We start from the raw sequence: 20,434 nt of genomic DNA, 5'->3' as shown, positions 1-20,434 counted from the left end.
ATGGGCCTTTGCTTTTTTGCTTTCAGAGGACAAAAGCAACAACAACAACAAAATTTCATTCACTTTTCCATCCATTTTCACACACACTTTCCTTTCCCTAACAGAAGGTCCTGTGCTCTGGCCTGACCCTAATACTTTCCAGGCTCTCTTGATAAAACACACAGGAACCAAGATCCAGCTGTGATTGGGAGAAAAATTTCATGATCATTCACACACATGCAGGCATACACATATTTCCATGGTTTGCCATGCTTTAAAATTAAATTTTAGAGAATTAAAATTTAAAAGTAGTCGCCCTCTTTCCAGGCAGCCTTTGAGCTCAAAGTCAAAACCCCTTTAAAACCTAGATCCAAATGGCTAAGGCCAAGATAAAGTCCACCCACAGACTCATTGGGGTCTGTGCCAGCATGGGAGGCTTACCTAGGCTATATCCATTGGTTAGGCTCCTTAGAGTCCCATCTAGGGTGCCAATTGTTGGAAGAAATGTCCTTCTGGGTTCAGCTTCAAGTGGGGAAAAAGACACTGGAGACATGGTGGCTGCTTGGCTGCTTGGTTTTAATGGTGGACAGGACCACATGGCTTGAGTCCTGAACGGAAAAGGTGATCACATTCTTCAATGTTGGTGGAGAAGAAGAGAAGGGCTGAGGGAGGGGCTTGCTAGGCTTTTTATAACCTGTTCAGTCCCACCTCTGTTTCCTGTTCCTGTGTAACAAATGTATTCTGATTGGTTGTCAGACTCCCATTGGGCCATGCAGGGGCAACTCTCTAGGCTGCGTTTTGAATCCAGGTTTGGTTGAGTTCTCAGATGCCATTGGGTGAATTGGGTAAAGGGCCAGTATCATCATGGCTTAATCCCATCACCTGGAGCTGCAGGGGAGGATTCTTTATTATGTAAAGGGACTAGCTTGATCATCTTAATGACCTCTTTGACAAAGGGGGTGGGGGCAGGAAGCTGCAGGGAGCTATACTCTCTTCCTTTTCACATCCAGGGAAATATTCTGCCTTTTCAATATTTCCTAGGATATTTCATTTTTCTGGGAGAGGGCGGGGTGATAACTTTCCATAGGAGGAAATATCAGGGCTGTGGTGGGTGGGTGGAAGGATGGATGGCTGAATGGATGGGTGGGTGGGTGGATGGATGGATGGATGGAGAGGGAGGGAGGGAGGGAGGGAGAGATAGATAGATAGATAGACAGATAGATAGATAGATAGATAGATCCATGAGAAAATTATTTACACTGAGAACAATCAATCAGTGGAAGGGTTTGCCTCCAGATGTTGTGTGCTCTCCATCACTCGAGGTTTTCGGGAAAAGAGAGGACAACCATCTGACTGGGATGGTTTAAGGACCATCAAGCAAGAGTTGGAGTAGAAGACATCCAAGGTCCCTTTTAGCCCCCTGAGTCTAGGATCTCCTCACACCTCCCTCCTCTTTTCTTGTCTTTCATCAGCCGTATGAAGCCCCCCTTGAACTCCGAGGTGAGGTCTAAAGTGGTCAACCAAAGCATCCAGAAGGTGTTTTCATTGCCAACTATCAAAGTGCCCACAATGAAGACTGATAGCCAACCCCCATCATCTCACTCTCAGGTGAGCAGTCCAAATGGAGCAAAGCAATAGGGGAGCCACCTGAAACAAGGATGCAGTGAACAGGATTCCTGATCTCCTCAACAGCCCTGGATCCATCCCTCGAGCCAAAGGTCCCCTTGGCTTGTCCCTTCCTCTTTGGTCTTGAAAGTTTGCTTCCCCTTCTTGTTCTACGTTTCTGGATCCCAGGAGTCCCTATTTTGAAGCCCTAAACATTTCCAGGGGGGTTTCCTCCCCATCTATTTTCTCTTCCTCCACTTCTCTTTTATCTTCTGGTTGAAGGATCTTCTCAAGACCAATTCCCATCTCCTCCCTTTGCCCCCAACAAAAGAAGGGCCATGGTGTGGCAGAGCAACCATGGTCTGCAGGCACTAGCTATGATTCCTAGCAGAGGTGGGTTCCTACCAGTTTGCACCCGTTCGGTAGAACTGGTTCGTCAAATCCACCAAACCGTTTAGAAGAGGTTCCACCAGTGGACCCGGAAAGCAGGCCACACCTACAGAAGAGGTTCCAAAATTTTTTGAAACCCAACACTGACACACACACATACACACACACAAACACACGCGCACACACGCACACACAGAGAAAGAGAAAGAAAGGAAGAAATAAATAAAGAAAAAAAGAAAAAAAGAAAGAAAAAGTGAGAGAGATGAAAGAAAAAAAGGAAAAGGGGACAGAGAGACAAAAGGAAGAAGAGAGAGAGAGAGAAAGAGAGAGAGAGAGAGAGAGAGAGAGAGAGAGAAAACACATGGCCAGCAAGCTACTCCCACCAGGTCACATGGCCGGCAAGCCACTCCCACAAAGGAGGCCACACCCACAGAGTAGGTTCGAAATTTTTTTGAAACCCACCACTGATTCCTAGGTAGTCTCAGATAACCCTCAGAATTCACATGCTTAGCAACCGAATCAGATTTATGATGGTCGGAGTATTATAGGGTCACATGACCCCCCCTACTGTGACCTTCTGACTAGTAAATAAGGAAGCTGGATTCACTTAAGAATTGTGTGACCAACTTAACAGCCAAAGTGATACACTTAACCACTGTGGCAAGAAAGTTTGTAAAATGGGGGCAACATTCACTAATGTCTCACTTAGCATTGGAAATTTTGGTCTCTATTGTGGTTGTAAGATGAGGACTGCCTGTATTTGAATCTCCCAGAATTGTTAAGGAAGAAAAAATGGCCCTGCAAGGTCAGCTACTCCATTTACTGCAGACCTTTGGACTTCAACTCCCAGAATTCCATGGGTGGCTCAGAAAGGTTGGGAGCTGCAGTACCCCAGTCATAAAAGGGCCATCAGTTCCCCACCCCTGGATTTCTGCCTCTTTCAGGAGCCGTTCCTTCCTTGACCCCCCCTCCTTCCTTCTGACATTTTCTCCTTTTTTTAGGATTTCTATCAGCAGATAGCCACTGCCTGCAACAACATGCTGACCGGATTGCTGTCTGAAGCTCCCAATTTGGATGCCCTGCAGGAGATCCTGATGGTAAAGAGAGATCCTTTCTTGGGGTGGGTCGCCCGGTCAGCCAGATGTTCAGGCTGGATTTGGCCCTTCTGTCCCCCTGTGGAGTCTGTGGTTCTTCCAACTGGGAATGACCCATTCCTCCTTTCCTCCTTCTCCTTCGTTTCCCCTGGCAGCACACAAATCCCTGGATCGATTCTCCCAAGAGCCACGAGAGATGGAGGGCCCTCAAGACCATCAAGCACCTCTTCAATTTCGTTTCAGAAAATGTCAATTTTGACGTAAGTCTCCCTTTGGGATGAGAAGGAAAATGTTTTCAAAGAAAGGAAACCCCCCAAGAAAGTCCAGCTGCCTTTTGGGAAAAGCACCTTTGGGATGTGACCAGGAGGATACAAGGAGTCCTGCTTGAGCAGAGGATTGGAGGAGAAGACCTCCACGGTTCCTTCCAGCCACTGCGGTTCTGTCATGCTGTGATACTGAGATTCTATAATTCTCAGGTTCTTTGATTCAAAGATTCTGAGATTCGGTAATTCTCAGGTTCTGTGATTCAAAGATTCTGAGATTCTGAAATTCTCAGGTTCTGTGATTCAAAGATTCTGAGATCCTGTAATTCTCAGGTTCTGTGATTCAAAGATTCTGAGATTCGGTAATTCTCAGGTTCTGTGATTCAAAGATTCTGAGATTCTGAAATTCTCAGGTTCTGTGATTCAAAGATTCTGAGATCCTGTAATTCTCAGGTTCTGTGATTCAAAGATTCTGAGATCCTGTAATTCTCAGGTTCTGTGATTCAAAGATTCTAATCAAATATTTGATAATTCTATGATTCTATCATTCTGTGTATCTAAGATTCTGTGGTTCTGTGGTTCTTATTCCCTGATTTCAGCCAGCTGATAGCTTCATGAGCCCCCTCCCCTTCTCTCTCCTCTTTCCCCTCCTTTCCCCTTCCTTTCTTTAGACCACAGCTGACTTTTTTTTGCTGGGGCAGCTGGTTGCTTTGCTGGCCCTACACATTGGCGACACCAGTCCAGAAGTTAGCCAGACATCCGCAGAGGCTGCCTACCACCTGCACTACCTCCTCATGAGCAAAATGGGTGAGAACTTTGGACTCCAAGGGTTGACTTGCTGCAAGAAGACCAGGGATGCTCCCTGCCCAGGAGAGCATTGGGTGGCACAGTCTGTGGCTTAGCCAAGAAACATTGGGTCGTTGGGCTTAGCAGAGATGCCTGGAATTGGCAGTTGATATTGGCATTATTCAGGGCCAGGGGTCCTTTTAAGAAGGCGATTCTCATGTTGTGAGTCAGCTAGGGAGGAGGAAGGAGGAGGGGGGAGAGAGAAGGAACGATGAAGAGAGGGGCAGGGAGCAAGGAGGGGGCGGGAGCGAGAAAGGAAGACAGGGAGGAGAAGGAGGAGGAAGAGAAGCAGCAAGTGGAGGAGGAGTTGAGAAGGGAGGGAAGAGAGAGGACGAGAGGGAGAGGAAGATGAGGAGAGGGAGGAGGAGGAGGGAGTGGGAGAGGAAATCAAGGGGGAAAGGAAGAGGAGGCAATGAGAAAGTAGCGAAGAGAGAGGGAAAGAGTTAGAGGAGGAGGAAGAGGACAGTGGGGTCCTTGGTGCTCTCTGAGCTTGGTGGTTTTCTTCTTGACATTTAATGACCCAACTAGGTAACGTCATCAGTACTTGAAGGGAGGGATCTTTTTTCTGTGCTTCCATAAGAATTGATGGTCATCCCCCCTGATGATGTTCCCTAGTTGGGCAATGAAACACCTGCAAGGAAACCCCCCAGGTCAGAGAGCACCAGGGACCCCTCAGGTTGACCCTGAGCTCCAGATCTTCTCTTTTCTTGCTATGATTAAAATGGCCATCAGATGAAGGAAGTTCCCAGGTTCCGAAGGCCAAAATCTGACCTTGCGGTTTCTTCCCCTCCCTCCCAAGCAAAAGAAATGGACAAGAAACAGAAGAACAAACTGGACAACTTTGTAGATTGGCCGAGGGAGGATTTATTTGTTTTGGACTCTTTCCATAACAACATCTCCAAAATGGCGAAGGTATGTTTTGGATCAGCCTTTGGCCTGGCTTCCTTTTCCTCCTCCTCCTGACCCGGAGAGCCTCAAAGGAGTCAATCTCACAGTGGGGATGGCATCCCCCAAGGTTGGGCTTTGGGTACCCCTTCCTCCAATGCCTAGGAGGAAGAAAGGGCAGCTGCCATGTTGGCTTCTTTGACCCCCATCCGAATCTCACCTGATGGAGGGCATGGAATAAGGCTGCATCTCTACATGGTGTGCTGTCCCCCAATCTGGGTCAAAGTCTCAAGAGAAGGGCATCAAAGCTCTAAGGCATCTCTGCATGGTTTCCTTTCCTTCTCTCCGACAGGCTTTTGGGGAGAATCTGAGCCCATTGCAGCTAACAAAGCTGATCATGGCAACCGTGGATGCTTTGACACACCAAGAAAAATACATCTCACACTCTGCGGGGCTGCTCCTGAACACCATGCTAGTGGAGTTTGGCAAGGATATGGAGAAAGTAAGGACATTGCAGGGTTTGGAGCAAAAGGGATGTAGGAGATTTTGTAGAAAACAAAGATGAGAATAGCTGAGACTTTTTTGGCTCAGTGACGACACTTCTGGTTTTAAGAAGGCTAAGGCTGAATTATTTTCCTAGGCGAGGAGAGCGGTGATTGCGATCTTTTTGAGTTGTGGTTTGGGACGAACGGAGTTGGGAGGCGCGTGGGAGAGGGAAGGGTAGCGAAAGCTTAATTAGACTACTTGGGGCTAGAATGCAAGCTGATGTTTGTTTGAGTTGCTATTTCAATATAAGGTCAAGAAAGATTGGTCGGAGAGTCTTCAGGAAAGTGGAGTAAATATGGGAGGAGCAATGGACGCGGATAAAATATATATATGGACATGGATAAAGGCAGGGTGGAAGGTAAAAAATTTATATGTGGAGGTGGGTAAGGATAGAAAGGGAGGTGTTGGAAATGAAAAATGAAAGAAGTACTTGAGTTTAATGGTTTTATAGAAAGGTTTGGATATTCGGATAAAAAAGAGATAAATTAAAGGTTTGAATAGATAGACAAAGCAATGAGACTTTTAGTTGGGGAATCCTAATTGATCAACTTACCTGGCTCTAATACAGTTTGAAACCCTGAAAGTAGTAAAATAATCGAAATTTGGAATGAGCTACATTGTTTAAGATTTACAGATAATGGGAAGCTGTGTTAACGTAGTGGGTTTATTGACCCTTCTCTGTTTCTCCTTTCTTTTTGGGTGTGTGTGTGCTTTTTTTTTTCTTCTTTATTTTTTATTATTCTCTTTTTTTTTTGGCTTTTCTTTTCTTTTCTTTTTTTAATTTTAAAGTTAGCTGGCCTTATTATACTCAAATGCTTGTTAAAGAATTATGCCGGGTATGGGACCTGCGAAGCCGTAAGGGGGTTAGGGAGGGGGGATTATAGGGGGGAGGGGGGAGGGTGGAATTACAGTTTCAATTCTTAGAACAATAAGAATTCACTTGTATACTGTGGCTCGTTTTCCTTTTTTTTTTCTTTTTCTCTTTTATTTTATTTTTTAAAAAAACAAACTGATGGATACACCAAAGCGAGGAGAAGAGGGAAAGAGGAGGGAGAAGTAAAGAGGGAGTGAGAGGGAATGTAAGGAGGGTGAGATGGAGGGAGGGGGAGATGTCTGAGGGGGAAGGGAAGTAGAAGAGGGGAATGCTGGAGGGGTGAAATGAAAGTTGGAGGGGGAGAAGAGAGGGTGTATGGGGGATTGAAGTGTTATGTTGGGGGTTTTTCTTTTTCTTTTTTTTTCTCTTTGTTTTTTTGTTATGCACAGTATATAAGTGATTGTATAAAATGAAAATGAAAATGAAATAAATAAAATGTATTGAAAGATAAGTTAGTAAAAAAAAAAAAAAAAAAGAAGGCTAAGGCTGGATAGGAGGCCACTGAGCGATCCTAGGGCTGTTGAGAAAATTGTCCAAACCTCCCAGAAGAAGGTAAGGGCAAAACAAAGGAGCCATTTTTTTCATGAAAAATAACATTTGGTGAGCCATTGTGGCAGTGGTGAAGGCTCCAGATGTTTTTATGGCTTTGTCAGCCGCCTTGAATCGTCATGTGCGAATAGGTGGCAATATAAATCTCCTAAAATAAACCAATAAATAAAATATCACAGGTAGCTGGACAAATCAGGAGTTTTTAAAATATGTAGGGCAAACGTTGATATTGTGAGGGCCAATTTATTTCCCCCAATGGGTGGGAGTTATTGTCTCTACTGCATCTTTAATGGAGACCAACACTGAATGTCATCCTCCAATCTCTCTTTTGCCATAGCTACCCATGTTCTTGAAGGAGATCTACCAGCGTCTCCCGAATATTACCCACCCAGCAACAAAAACCCTCACCCTCAAGGCCGTATGTCACTTGGCTTCCAAGAGGGTCAACCAAGTTGTGGACATATTGCTGGAATCCTCTGTTGGCTGTGATGGGTAAGAAGAACTTCAAGGAGATGGGCATCCTGTTGTCTTGGATTCCTCAGAGTCCCTCAATCCTTTGCAATGGATTGAATCCTTGTAGCCTTTAAAGCCCTATATGGCCTAGGACCCGGGTATCTGCGAGACCGTCTTCTGCCACATACTTCCCCCCTCAGACCAATAAGATCACACAGGATGGGCCTTCTCTGAGTGCTGTCAGCGGGACAATGCCAGCTGGTGGCGCCTAGGAGTAGGGCCTTTTCTGTTGCCGCTCCGGCCCTGTGGAATGAGCTGCCCCCTGAGATCTGGGCCCTGCCCACTCTCATGGCCTTTCGCAAAGCCATTAAAACTTGGCTTTTCTGGCAGGCTTGGGGCTGTTGAACCCATGATTGAGGTCCACGCCCCTCCTGATTGGGTGTTTGTTGTGTTTCCCTTTTTAACCTTGTTGTGTCCAATTGTTTTTAAAAATTCTTTTTAATTTTTTTCATTTCTGTAAGCCACCTGGAGTCCTCCGGGATTGGGTGGCATAGAAATTTAATAAATGAAATGAAATGAAATGAGCACAGGTGGAGGAAGAGGGTGGAGGTTGGTTCTCTAAGCTTCTGTGTTGGTTTCCAAATGTTTTGTTACCAGGCAAGGTAACATCTTCAATGGAGTTTAAGGAACACTAGTGCTGGTGATCTTCTGCCTGTAAGGGCTTGGTGTGGTTAGTAGCTCTTGTGATGGAAAGGTCACATCAGGTGTGGGTTGTCTCAGGTGAGGGTCATATCAAGTGAAGGTCTTGTGATGGGGAGATCACTTCATATTGAGGGTCATGTCAGGTGAGGATCTTGTAATGGGTCTTGTGATGTGGAAGTAATGTCAAGTGAGAGTCATATCAAGTGAGGGCCTTATGATGGGGAGATCACCTCAGATTGAGGGTCATGTCAGGTGAGGATCTTGTGATGGGTCTTCTGATGGACCAGGTGAGAGTCATATCAAGTGAAGGTCTTGTGATGGAGAGGTCATGTCAGGTGTGGATCATATCAAGTGAGGGTCTTGTGATGGGGAGGTCACGTCAGATTGAGGGTCGTGTCAGGCGGGGATCTTGTAATGGGTCTTGTGTAGGTCAGTAAAGGTAGTGTCAGGTAAGGGTCTTGATGGATGTTTTGATGGGCCATGGGTGTGTCACAGATGAAGTCTTCTAGTGGGAGGTCACATCAGATGAGGGTAGAGATGGGAATGAACTTTGAAAGATATTTTATGACTTTTCTTGTCACATTTATTAAGTGAATCACTGCAGTTGTTAAGAGGGAAACATGGTCGTTAAGTGAATCTGACTATTGAATGTGCTTGTTAGAAGGTCACAAAATGTGATCACTTGACTTTGGGATGGTCATAAATCTGAACCAGTTGTCCAGGAGTCTGAATTTTGGTCAGATGATCCTAAGGATGCTGGAAAGTGTGAAAATTGGGAATAAGTCACTTTTTTCAATGACGTTGTTTCTTTGAATGGCTCCTGGAGAAACGGTTGTAAGTCGAGAACTACCTGTGTATATATATTTTTCTGGCATGAGAGCCATTCATTTGGCCTTTGGTTTTCCAATCCTTCCTTCTGTTTGGGGGGGGGGGGTGTCATCTCTCTGGCTGGCCGTCTCTTCCGAAATGGGGAAAGGATCTGATTCCCTCCCAATCAGTTTCTCCCCCTCCGCAGAAATGCCAGGGAGATTTGGGAGGCGCTGGCTGAAGACCCTTGTGTAAACCTCAAGATCATGAAGCCCCTCATAAAACGGCTGGAAGACCAAGACCCCAGCACCGATGCCCTTTCAAGGCGGAGCAGCAAGTCCCTCATGCCCATTGCTGTAAGCCCTCCACTGGTGGCTCTCTTTTCCTTGGATCTAGAGGTGGGGAACACCTAAGGGAAGGGGAGAGGGAGGCAGTGGGAAAACTGCTGGGGCTAAAATTGGAGCATCATTTGGCATAAGCCCCTCCTCCTTTTTAGGTGGAGGCAGATGTTTCCCTTCCTGGGCTCAATGAGAATGTATCTGTCGAACAAAACTCCTCATTGGCAACAGGATGGGCATCTGGCCAGTAAGCCCTCAGCTCCGTTCAGTTGGCCAGACTCCACCCTGCAACGGATTCTGGGGAAGAGGAAGAAGATGATGAATCTAAGTAAACTGGGGAGCCCAAGGTGACTCTCCCTTCATCCCATTTCTAGGCCACCAATGCCCTCTCTTTCCTCCTGTCCCTCCCGAACGCTGCTGAGCTCCTCACCAACAAATTCTCCCACCTGCTCCTTGCCCTGGTCACGCAGCTGTACTTCCTCCTGGGAGCCAGCAACAGTGGATCCAGCATGGACCCTTCAGAACAGATCAACCTCTTGAGGTAAGGAATCTCCTGGGACCAATCTAGATCCAACTGGATATCACTGAAAGGGGAAGAAATAAAGGGAGGGTGATTTGCTGTTGTTTTTTTTGTGGTTGTTGCACAAGCCGCTAAGTGAAAGCTGGAGCTCTCCTGAAGGGCAGCGGGAGGCCGGTTGGGATCAGGGGAACAAACATGGCCTTTGAAGGAGGCATCAGCTGAAGCATTGGCACCGACTCTTCTCCCTTCCTTTGATTTAGCACGGCAGTGCAGGTGATCAAAAACCTCATCCTGTCTGCCGGATACAAAGAGGAATACAAAGATTTGGGGATGCTGGGATGCTGGGAGATGTTCTTGAGCCCAGATAGTCTGTATGAGGCCATTTTCCACCTGGTCCGGTAAGAACTTCAGAGTCCAAAGAACTTGGCTTTGAGTGGCAGTGGGTGAGAGAGGGAGGGGAGGGCTGAGGGAGAAGAGGAAGAAGAGGCAGAGAGAGAGAAAGTGAGGGAGAGGGGGAAGAGGGAGGGAAGGGGGAGGGAGAGAGAAAAAGAGGAAGAGGGAGGGTTAGATAGAGGAAAAGGAGAGAGTAAGGGAGAAAGAGAGTGAAAGAGAGAGGAAGGGAGTGCAGAAGGAGAGGAAGAAGAAGAGGCACAGAGGGAAAGAGAAAGAAAGGGGGGTTGAGAGGGAGGAAAGAGAGAGAGAGAAGGAAGGGGAGATAGAGGAGAGGAAGGGAAGGGAGAGAGCAAAAGAGCGGGAGACGGAAATGGACTAATTCATTGAGTAATTCATTTATCCATAATTCAGATAATCATTTCTCTAGCTTGGTGATTTTCTCCTCACTCATCAGCAGATCTTATCTGATTTCTCCCTATTTGATCTTTAGGAAACTTTTCGCCTATTCTAAAGTGGACCTGAAGCTGATGTTCAGACATGCCAACACCTACCTGCACCGTCCCGACTTAAGGGAGAAGATAATTGGCATGGTGTTCTTCTCGGAGGTAAGGATGCACCACAACATTGTGGAGGTGCAGAAAAGTTGTGCAGGGTTCAGGGGGACTTTATGATTAGGAAGTTGAAGTTGTGGGGGCTCCATCACTGGAGGCCTTGAAGAAGAGACTGGACAGCTGTTTGTCTGACATAGTAATGGTCTCCTACTTGGTCAAGGGGTTGGACTAGAAGACCTCCAAGGTCTCCTCTTACTCTGTTAATCGGTGGAATTAGAGGGAGGGAGGGAGGGAGGAAGATTCAATGATCCCAAATTCTGTTTCCTCTTTGCATTATAGACAGTTTTGTATTGCCATTCTGTAGTCCCTGACATAAGACCATCATAGAACCTCCAGTGGTCACTAAGTGATCGCAGAAGCCCTTAAGCCAATGCTGTGGTCATACACTTAGGATAAAACAGATATTTCAGTGATTTCCTTTTACAGGTTGTCCTCGACTTATGACCACAACTGAGCCACAAATTTCTGTTGCTCAGTCCCTAAGCAAGTTTTGTCCCATTTTACCACTTCCTTTGCCACAGTTGTTAAGTGAATTGCTGCAGTTGTTAAGTTAGTCACACAGTTAAGTGAATCTGGTTTCCCCATTGACTTGGCTTATCAGGTGGTCACAAAACGGATCACGTAACATCGAAATACTGCGACCGTTAGCATGTGAAGCTGACATCACGACGATACTATGTGCAATCCCACCATCGATATGTCTGCCGCTGGACGGTTCTTTTGTACCTTACCCGTCCCATAGAGACAGTGATAGAGAAGGGCACATCCTGGTGATCCCAGGGACATCGCAAAGTTCCTGGCAGATCCAGGAGAAGGCCTTTTTTCTGACCACAGAGAAGCAGCCATTGAAGCTGCTGAAAGTTGGGACAGCTCCAGAACAGAAGGAAAGCGGGAGAGAGAGTGAGTCGAATTAGTGAGATAAATTTTATTATTAGAGAAGAGAACACCCAAAAAGATCAAAAGTAAAGTTAAAATTGAAGACAGAAGAGGTTAAGCTGCGAGATTAAGCCTGAGTCAAACTTAGTGTGTTCCTTAATCTTTTAAAATATATTTTTATTATTTTTACATTTAAAACAATGCAGTACCGCAAAGTCGAAGCGACCATACATTCACATTATATACAGCTAGTCTCAACCATTAACATTTAGCCTACTTAATACATTGTGTATCCTTCTGTCCAATCACAAAATATACAGTTTGTTCCAGTCTTGTCACCTTGTCTTATATCAATTATAAAATCTGTTCCAGACTTCAAAATATTTTATTCCCCTTTATTTTTAAGTTCAAGAGTGAGCCTATCTGCTCCCACACAGGCCAACACTTTTCTGATTATATCTAGCTCTGATGATGTATTTTCTTTTTTCCAATATTATGCATAAATTATGCATGCCGCAGTTAGTACATATAAATTAGATAAAGTGTATCTTTCTTAAACCCCTCCCGTATTATACCTAGGGGAAAGATTTCTGGTTTACACAAGATTTGGTCTCCCACCATTTGTTCTAACCATGATTGAATCATTTTCCAATATTTTTTTGCCTCATTGCACGTCCACAACATTTGATAAAAAATGCCTGGTGGTTTTTTTTACACTTCCAACAATTTGGGACCAGATTTTTAAACATTTTGGAGAGCCATGCTGAGGGGGAGATGCCATCTGTAGAACACCTTATAAAGATTTTCTTTATAAGCTGTAGCCATTGTTAGTTTCTGATTGTATCCAAAGTTTTTCCCACTTAGCCAATTCCACATTATAACCAAAATTTTTCGCTCAGACGACTATAGTTTCTTTGACATGTTCCTCCTCTATCTTATATTCCAACAAAAATCTATCTACACTTTGATCAGCCTGTTTTCTGTCTGTATCAAAAGTTTATCTAATATTGTGTAATCTTTGGCAATACCTTCCTTCTTCCTAAACTGTGCAAACCTTGATTGTATCTGTAATTCTGAATCTTCAATCTCTCCAAGTTACCAGTATGCCCTCCGGCATCAGCCATCTGAAGTTAATTTCGTATTTATTCAGCACAGATGTTAAAAATTGATAGGGCCTTCTTAGTTCTCTGATTCTCCTTGGTAACTGTTTTAAGACTGTTAGTTGTCATTGATTGTGTATTATCAGATCGTCTCTTCTTCTATTCAGCATCTCATTGCGTATTGAAGTTTTAACAAACTTTATATGGACTTCCATCAGGAGATTGTTCTTTTTTGCGAGTTTGTCTGAATTCTATATGTCTTATCGATCTCAATTGCCATCTCATCCTTTCCTATTCCCAAAGCCTTTGCCATAAGGTCTGCCATCATTTCTGATAAATCCTCGACTTTTTCTTCCTTTCCATTCTGAAATCGTAGAAATTGGGCTGCTTTCTCTGATTCTAATATGAGGACCATTAACTCAAGTTCTTTGTTTGCCTGGATCAGCCTAGAACTCAGCTCCTCCATTTCCCCCCCCCCTCGTTCTTGAACTTTCCTTCTATTACATTTTGTTCATGTTTATTGATCTGTTCCTGGAACTTCTCAAATTTATCATCCATCTTCTGCATTCTCTCCTTTAGTTCTCCAGTATCATTTCTTATTTCTCTAATATCCTTTTTAGTTCTTCGTGATTTTTAGCCATTGCCTCTTGCATAGTCTGTAATATCATCTGAAGCTCCTTAGTTAAAATGGATCTTTCTCTCTGGAGCATATCCTCCAATGATCTTTGGTTTCAAGGGCTGGCAGCCGCTAGAGACAGCTGGGGTGCTGGCTTCCTCCCCGTGCCAATTCTTGTTAGATTTGTAGTGCTTGTCATTTTTTGGAAGAATTGGATCCGTAATTTAGTTATTTTCCAGAACTTCCACTTTCTTCTCTCCTCCGTAACTTTCTCCAGTCCGTCCTTCCTTCCTTCCTTCCTTCCTTCCTTCCTTCCTTCCTTCCTTCCTTCCTTCCTTCCTTCCTTCCTTCCTCCCTCCCTCCCTCCTTCCTTCCTTCCTTCCTTCCTCTCCCTCTCCTCACTTTCCCCCTCCTTTTCCCTCTTCCTCTACTCAATAATCAATTTTAAGGAGTATTAAGGTGTGATATAGTCTATATATCAACAGATTCATATATTATAAGAAAACAAATATCATAGGATAGAAAGAATGAGTGAGACTTATTAATTTACCTATATGTCGGACATAGCGGCAGGGCGGCCAAAAGCCGCTTTCTTTCTTTTTGCCTCATCAGTCATAAACTTCACCGCATGTCACTGAATCAAACCATCTCCTTAGTTAATCAATAATAATGCCAATAATATCAAAAATAATAATCTTATAGCATTAACAATACCAATGACAATAACAATATATTCCTTTGATAGTAGTATTATAACATTAATTCCTATTCTTTAAGTTCAACCTTACATATGACCCTCCTGGATTAAGTAATTATATAAATATTCTGAGTCCTTTGGTCCAGTAAATCTTTTTTCTTTCTCTCCAATTATTTCTTTTAGTAATGTCCAAAGATTAACATCAGTGTTCTCCAATAGTCAGGTTTCTTGTTATCCAAGGGGTATAGTCACCAAAAGTTCTGTTTTCTCTTAAGGTGTACTATGGGGTGGGGTGGGGATTCCATATTTCACCAGTAGATGTCACTCTTCCACAAGCTAACCAGATACAGGCTAACAAGAAACAGACTTGACAAAATGCACTGCTATGAGTCAGCTTTTTTTCTTCTTCAAACCTTCTTCAAACCTTCAATAGTTAACTCATTTCCCCCTGAAGGCATCCATGTAATCAGAGTTATTTACAGCTGGCCTTTGTTGTGTCAACTAATTAAGTTTAGATTCCGCTCCTCAGACAGTTCAGAGAAGAAAAGAAAAAAGCCTTCACTCACTCGCCGCTATAAATGGGGGGCGGGATAGAAAAAAACAACCACCCCACTCCTTAATCGTAATCTCGTGAGCTGTTTTGGAATAAAAATACCTTCCTCCAAGTTCAGGAATCTGTTAAGCCACCCGCGACTCCTGCAGCTTCTCCCTTACTTTGAACTACTGTCAGTACTCTGGGACGGCCTTTATAGATTGCCCTCTTCCACGCCCAGAGTTATGAATGAAATTTCAACCGCAGACCATGAACTGCCATCTTTTGGTCCAGAGATGGGTTCCTATCAGTTCGCACCTATTCAGTAGAATGGGTTCGTCAAATCTACTGAACTGGTTAGAAGAGGTTCCACCAGTAGACCCGGAAAGCAGGCCACACCTACAGAAGAGGTTCCAATTTTTTTTGAAACCACCAATGGTCCGTGGATATGATTATTCTACACTATCATGCTCCTGTTTATAAAACCCAGTGCCTCTGTGAAAGGTAAGGATGACTACTGCGTTTGTGGTGCAATCAGAACATTGCATGTGTTGAAGTTGTTTTAACGCAAACCAAAGATGCCTTTTAAAAAACAGGTTTACATCACATTCTTATGCATGCCAGTTCTGTGTATGAGGTAATTTAAGGTGGTTCTGAAAAGTGTCGTCGGCATCTTCATATCCAATCGCATGGGCAGAAAGCCACTCCCATCTGGTCACATGGGCAGCAAGCCACTCCCACAAAGGAGGCCACACCCACAGAGTAGGTTTGAACAATTTTTGAAACCCACCACTGCTATGGTCGTGCCAAACCAACCTTCTCTTCAGTCTTCCCTACAGGAAATCTTCGGTTTACAAAAGTCTTTCCAGAAACCCCTCCGGATGCCAGATCCAGCTGCTCTTCATGGACCTCTCCATTCAAGCAGCCATTCGTCCTGGCAGCTAGCCCCACCCCCTCTGTTCTTTAATCTTTTTATTGATGGAATTTTTTCAAATGCTTCTTACTTTTTAAACTGGAGCAGATTTTTTTTCTTCTTCTACTTTCTTTCTTTCTCTTTTTTCAATTCTCTAGTGCATATTATTTTTTAAAAAAATTCTTTTTCTCCTGAAGTTTGGAATATAAAGAGGGGAGTAAAAGTAGAAGAAAAGAAGTTACACTGCCACTTAGAGGCTTGGAGGCTTAGAAACATTGTTTTTCTTTTTTTTTCTTTGCACATTTGATTTACATTTCAAGGTCTCTGAGCTTGTTTATTGAAAATGATAGCCAGATGAGCATGGATTGTTTATACAGGTGCTCCTCCGGGGTACTATCAGTAGCTGGACTGGAGTAAAAAGAACGCCTTGAAAGAGAGAAGAATTGCAGTGAACTTGTTTGGAACTTAATAAAAAAGCCTTGGATTCTATATAATGGCAATGTATACTATCTGGAGGAATGTTGCAACACGAAAAAGAAAAGAAAATGCAGAATATTGAACAAAGAACAGAAGAATTGAAGAAAAAGATGAACAAAGAGATAAGAAAATTGGTGATATTGACAGGAGATTGAGGTTGGAAAAGACAAGAGTGGAATATTGTTATGGGAGACTGATAGATCAGAATTCCAGAATATAGAAGAAAAAAAGGAAAAAAATTGGGCAGCTCTAATGTTAGAAATTTTGGCAGAAGCATCGGTAATAACCAAAGTGAAGTTGATGCAAGGAACAGACGAGGGGTTTCAAGTCTTTGCAAGATATGCAATGAAAAACAAGTTGCCAAGAGAAGTCCATATAAGATCTACCAAGAAAGCAATTAGAACACAAATACTACAAATGGCAAGAGATATAAGATTTCACAACTATTGGAAGGATACAGGATGATGTAATGAAGTGCTATAATAAAAACTAAATTTAGTTAGAATATTACGCATAAAATGAATAATAGTTATAGTCAAATAAATGATTAATAATGAAATTCTATATAAATTGTAAGTGAGGACTATGGAAAGGATGCATGAAAGTTTTGTAACCAAAGATAAATAATTTTATATAGAATACAATGTAAAGATGTAATATTACTAGATGGTTTTAGGATGATGTAATGAAATGTCATAATATAAATCTATTCTAAATTTAGAATATCTCATATAAAAGGAAGTAATAATAATTATAGTCAAATAAATGTTAAATAATTATAATAATTGTATACATATATATTAGATTGATAATATGAGATTCTATATAAATTGTAAGTGAAGAATATGGTGAGGAGGCACAGGAGTTTTGTGACCAATTGACATACTGTATGTAACTGGAGGATGGTTTTTATGTTATATGTTTATTTTCTTTGTTTAAAAAGAAAAAAAAGAAAAAAAGAAACACTGTGACCATCATAAATACGGACCATCAAGTACCCAATTTTTGATCAGGTGACTGCGATCAATGGTCATGAGTCTGAAAAATGGAGTTGTCCCTTTTATCAGTGCCATGGTGACTTTCCGCCGTCACTATATGAGGACTGTCTTTTCTTTTCCTCTCTTTCTGAATGTGGCATCTCTTCACAGAGGCTCTGAGGAAAGTTCCCTTCCTTTGCTTGGTTAATAATCCATCACTCCATTCTTCTTTCTCAGCTTCTCTATCACCCGGAGCTTGGACACTTCTTCATCATGAAGGACATCCTCAGTGTCCTCCAAAAAGGGATGGCTGAGCCATATCCCCTCATCCAAATATTTGCTGTTCGTGGTCTGGGGTATTTTCTCCAGCACCCCTTTGAGGTAAGAGATGGGGGGCAGGAAGTGAGGGACTTTCAAGGGAGCAGCAGGTGCGATCTTACTCTCTAGGAATTCTACAAAGTTAGGAAGGGTAGAAGGAGGAGAAGAAGACAACCACCAGAAAGAGGATGCCCTCAGCTACAGTGGCCTCTCTTCTACAAAGATGGAGGCATCCCTGGAAGATCTGAAGGATCAATTTGGAGACAGATCCTCTTGGAGGACATCCAAAGCTGAACAAGAAGCAATGGATGGAAACCAATGAAGGAAAGAAGCAACCTAGAACTAAGGAGAAATTCCCTGACAATAAGGACAATTAACCAGTGGAATGACTTGCCTCCAGACGTTGTGGGTGCTCCAATACTGGAGGCTTTCAAGAAGAGACTGGACAACCATTTGTCCAGAATAGTTTAGGGTCTCCTGCTTGAGCAGGGGGTTGGACTAGATGACCTCCAAGTTCCTTTTCAACCCTGTTATTCTATGTTCTGTGGGCTTCCCCGTGTTTGTCATTCCTAGACTCAGAGAACTCCAGTGACCATGTTTAATCGTTCCCTCCTTTCCCTCCTTCCTCCAGAATATGATGTTAGAGCCGGTGCTAGTCCCTGTGGTCAACTGTGCTTGTCACCCAGAGAAGTCTGTAGCAAAGGAATCACTCCGGACTCTTTGGTTCCTTTTCCGGCATCTGAATGCTCAAACCTATGGATGGAAAGCTGTCAATCTTATTCCGGTCCTGGGGAAGTATTTTGCTGATGTACGTCAACCAAATCACAACAAACTAATCCCCCCACTCTCTCTTCTTCTCCCACCCTCCCTCCCTTCTCTCTTTTTCTCCCACAAAGATCACCTGGGTACCATCTGACGAATTCTAATTTTATCAAAAAGTCTTAGAAATAGTTCAGCAACAACTGTGTTGTTCTCATCTAAAAGAGTGTGTGAGCTTGCAGATGATCATTGAGCCCTTCCAGAGAGCTGGAGAAGTGCCAGATGAGGTGGAAGAGAATGAAGGTTGCCACTCTCTTCAGCTTCACCAAACCACCATCAATCACCCTCCATATTTATTAAAAATCCAGATTGGTGTTGCTTGATCTCAGACACTTTAAGGTGTGGATTTCAACTCTGCTGGCCTGAGAAGGTTGAAGTCCCCACATCTGAAAGCTGCTCAGATTGGGAAACTCTGGTCTCTATCAGTATTTCTCCCTCTTGGCAACTTGAAGAGGTGAGGACTTCAACTCCCAGAATTCTCCAGCCAGCATACTGGAGTTGGAGTCCTCATATCTGAAGGCTGCAAATATGGGAAAATAACTCCTTGATCACACTATAGAGGTTGGTCTGCAAGCCTTTTACACCCATGGCCAACCATTGGCATGGCCTTGTCTAGAGAAACAGTTGCCAGACTCCCCTTGCTTTGTCTTGTGAGTGGGAAACTGAAGCAGATCAGATGAAGAGGATGGGAGTTATGAAGGTTTTTATTGTAGGTTTAGTGGATCCCTCCCTGCCTTTCTCTTTAAGGAAACAAAGGAGAATCAAATGTGAGACGTTTTCTCACCTGAAATTTCTGATCTCAGATTTTGCTCAGCTGACTGTTGTGTATGTTGCAGTTTGTTCTTCTAGGTTCTCACAACACCTCCCACTTCCTAAATGCTATTGGAGGGACTGACACATTTCTCTTCCTTGTAGGAGGACAACGAGTTGCGCAACACCTCCATCACCCTTTTTGGCCTGCTCTTAAAATGGGTCAAGGAGTCAGAGGGGAATCTTACCAAATCCATCCTGCGCAACCTGATTCCTCTCATAATCCAGTTGGCTAATAGGTGGACCCGAGAGGTGAGTTGAAGGGTGGGGTCAACTAAGTCTCTTCATGCTCCCTTCTCCATGAGACCACGCTGTACCCCCATCTTCACTCAGAGCAATGTGGTTGCATCATGTGGACCCTCTGGAAAAGGCAAAGAAATTCTGCAATCCTGAATTTGTGAGGTCCTCTGAACCTGGTTGTTTTCTTGCAGGCCATTCTGGACCCAACTAGGTGACAGCATCAGTAGGTTGGAGGGGAGGATTTGATCTCTGCTTAATGCTGGATCATTTTGATATGGGTGTAGGTTTTCTGTTGGGTCATTCTTGGATTAGGGGTTTGTTTTCTTCTTGATGGTTTGCTTGGTACCAATATAATAGAATCAGGGTTGAATTGTGGGGAACTCTGGCCTTCAGGGCCCCCCTTGCCCTGCCATAGCTTCCTCCTGGGGTGGCTCATCCCCTTTCCCACCCCTGAGCAAGGAGAAGGCTGGGTTTTCTCTGCAGAAGATGGACAACCTCAGAACCGGCTCCTCTGACGCCTCCTTTCCTCCCTTGGCCCAGATCGCCAGGAACACCCTGATCTCCTGCGTCTCCTTTATGAAGTGGGAGGAGGTTCCAGAGACTTTGTTTGACTACAAGATTTACACCAGTCTCCGGAGCATGTATTCCAGCATCTGCTCGAAGGTGGTAAGTAGGAGCCTAGCTGGTTCCCTTTCTTCTGGATTAGAGTCTAATATATTTTCTTTTTCTCCTGCCTTTCTTCTTTTGATAAATCATTCAAGATGGTGGACGTCCCTAATGCTTCTCCTCCCCCTCCCCCTCCTCTAATTTCCTTCCCAACAACCCTGTGAGGTGGGCTCCCCTGAGGGAGAGAGACTGGACCAAAGTCACCCAGCCAGCTTTCATGCCTAAGGGCAGGACCCAAGTCACTCAGGAGGCTTTCATGAGAAAGGTGGGACTAGAACTCACAGGCTCCTGGTTTGTTTGCCTGATGCCTCAACCACTAGACTAAACTGGCTAGAGGGATTCTTCTTGGGTTGTTGCTCCCTTGGGAATACCAGAGGTTCCATGCCACCATGAGGACTATAAACCTTACTGATTTGTGGATTTGAGGATCAAAAATGGTAGTTTGTGGAAAAGGGAAATTACGATGTAAAGAGGGCAAAACATAAATGCATTTATGAGATCAGAAGCCATTTCCTTATCATCTTTATTTCCCTTTTCT

The 20,434-nt window shown here is 43.8% G+C and overlaps 1 protein-coding gene across 1 annotated transcript in view; it reads left to right on the top strand.

Moving 5' to 3' along the window:
* LOC148045389 (maestro heat-like repeat family member 5) overlaps positions 1-20,434 on the top strand; it is a 75,757-nt gene that overhangs the window by 31,316 nt on the left and 24,007 nt on the right. The window contains exons 8-22 of the mRNA XM_087716198.1: positions 1,452-1,587; positions 2,976-3,071; positions 3,224-3,328; positions 4,003-4,138; positions 4,977-5,089; positions 5,415-5,564; positions 7,369-7,523; positions 9,202-9,349; positions 9,706-9,872; positions 10,112-10,249; positions 10,735-10,849; positions 17,281-17,424; positions 17,993-18,169; positions 19,096-19,242; positions 19,771-19,896. Of these exons, the coding sequence (XP_087572324.1) occupies positions 1,452-1,587; positions 2,976-3,071; positions 3,224-3,328; positions 4,003-4,138; positions 4,977-5,089; positions 5,415-5,564; positions 7,369-7,523; positions 9,202-9,349; positions 9,706-9,872; positions 10,112-10,249; positions 10,735-10,849; positions 17,281-17,424; positions 17,993-18,169; positions 19,096-19,242; positions 19,771-19,896 (2,053 nt within the window). The remainder of the gene's footprint in view (positions 1-1,451; positions 1,588-2,975; positions 3,072-3,223; positions 3,329-4,002; positions 4,139-4,976; positions 5,090-5,414; positions 5,565-7,368; positions 7,524-9,201; positions 9,350-9,705; positions 9,873-10,111; positions 10,250-10,734; positions 10,850-17,280; positions 17,425-17,992; positions 18,170-19,095; positions 19,243-19,770; positions 19,897-20,434) is intronic.

The sequence above is a fragment of the Thamnophis sirtalis genome, unplaced genomic scaffold (genome assembly GCF_051295495.1).
Source record: "Thamnophis sirtalis isolate CommonGarterSnake01/CBP01778 unplaced genomic scaffold, rThaSir2_p1.2 scaffold_5, whole genome shotgun sequence".
In the NCBI taxonomy this organism is placed as follows: Eukaryota; Metazoa; Chordata; class Lepidosauria; order Squamata; family Natricidae; genus Thamnophis; species Thamnophis sirtalis.
The sequence above is the reverse complement of the archived record's forward strand: the minus strand, read 5'-3'. Positions and strand labels throughout refer to the sequence as shown.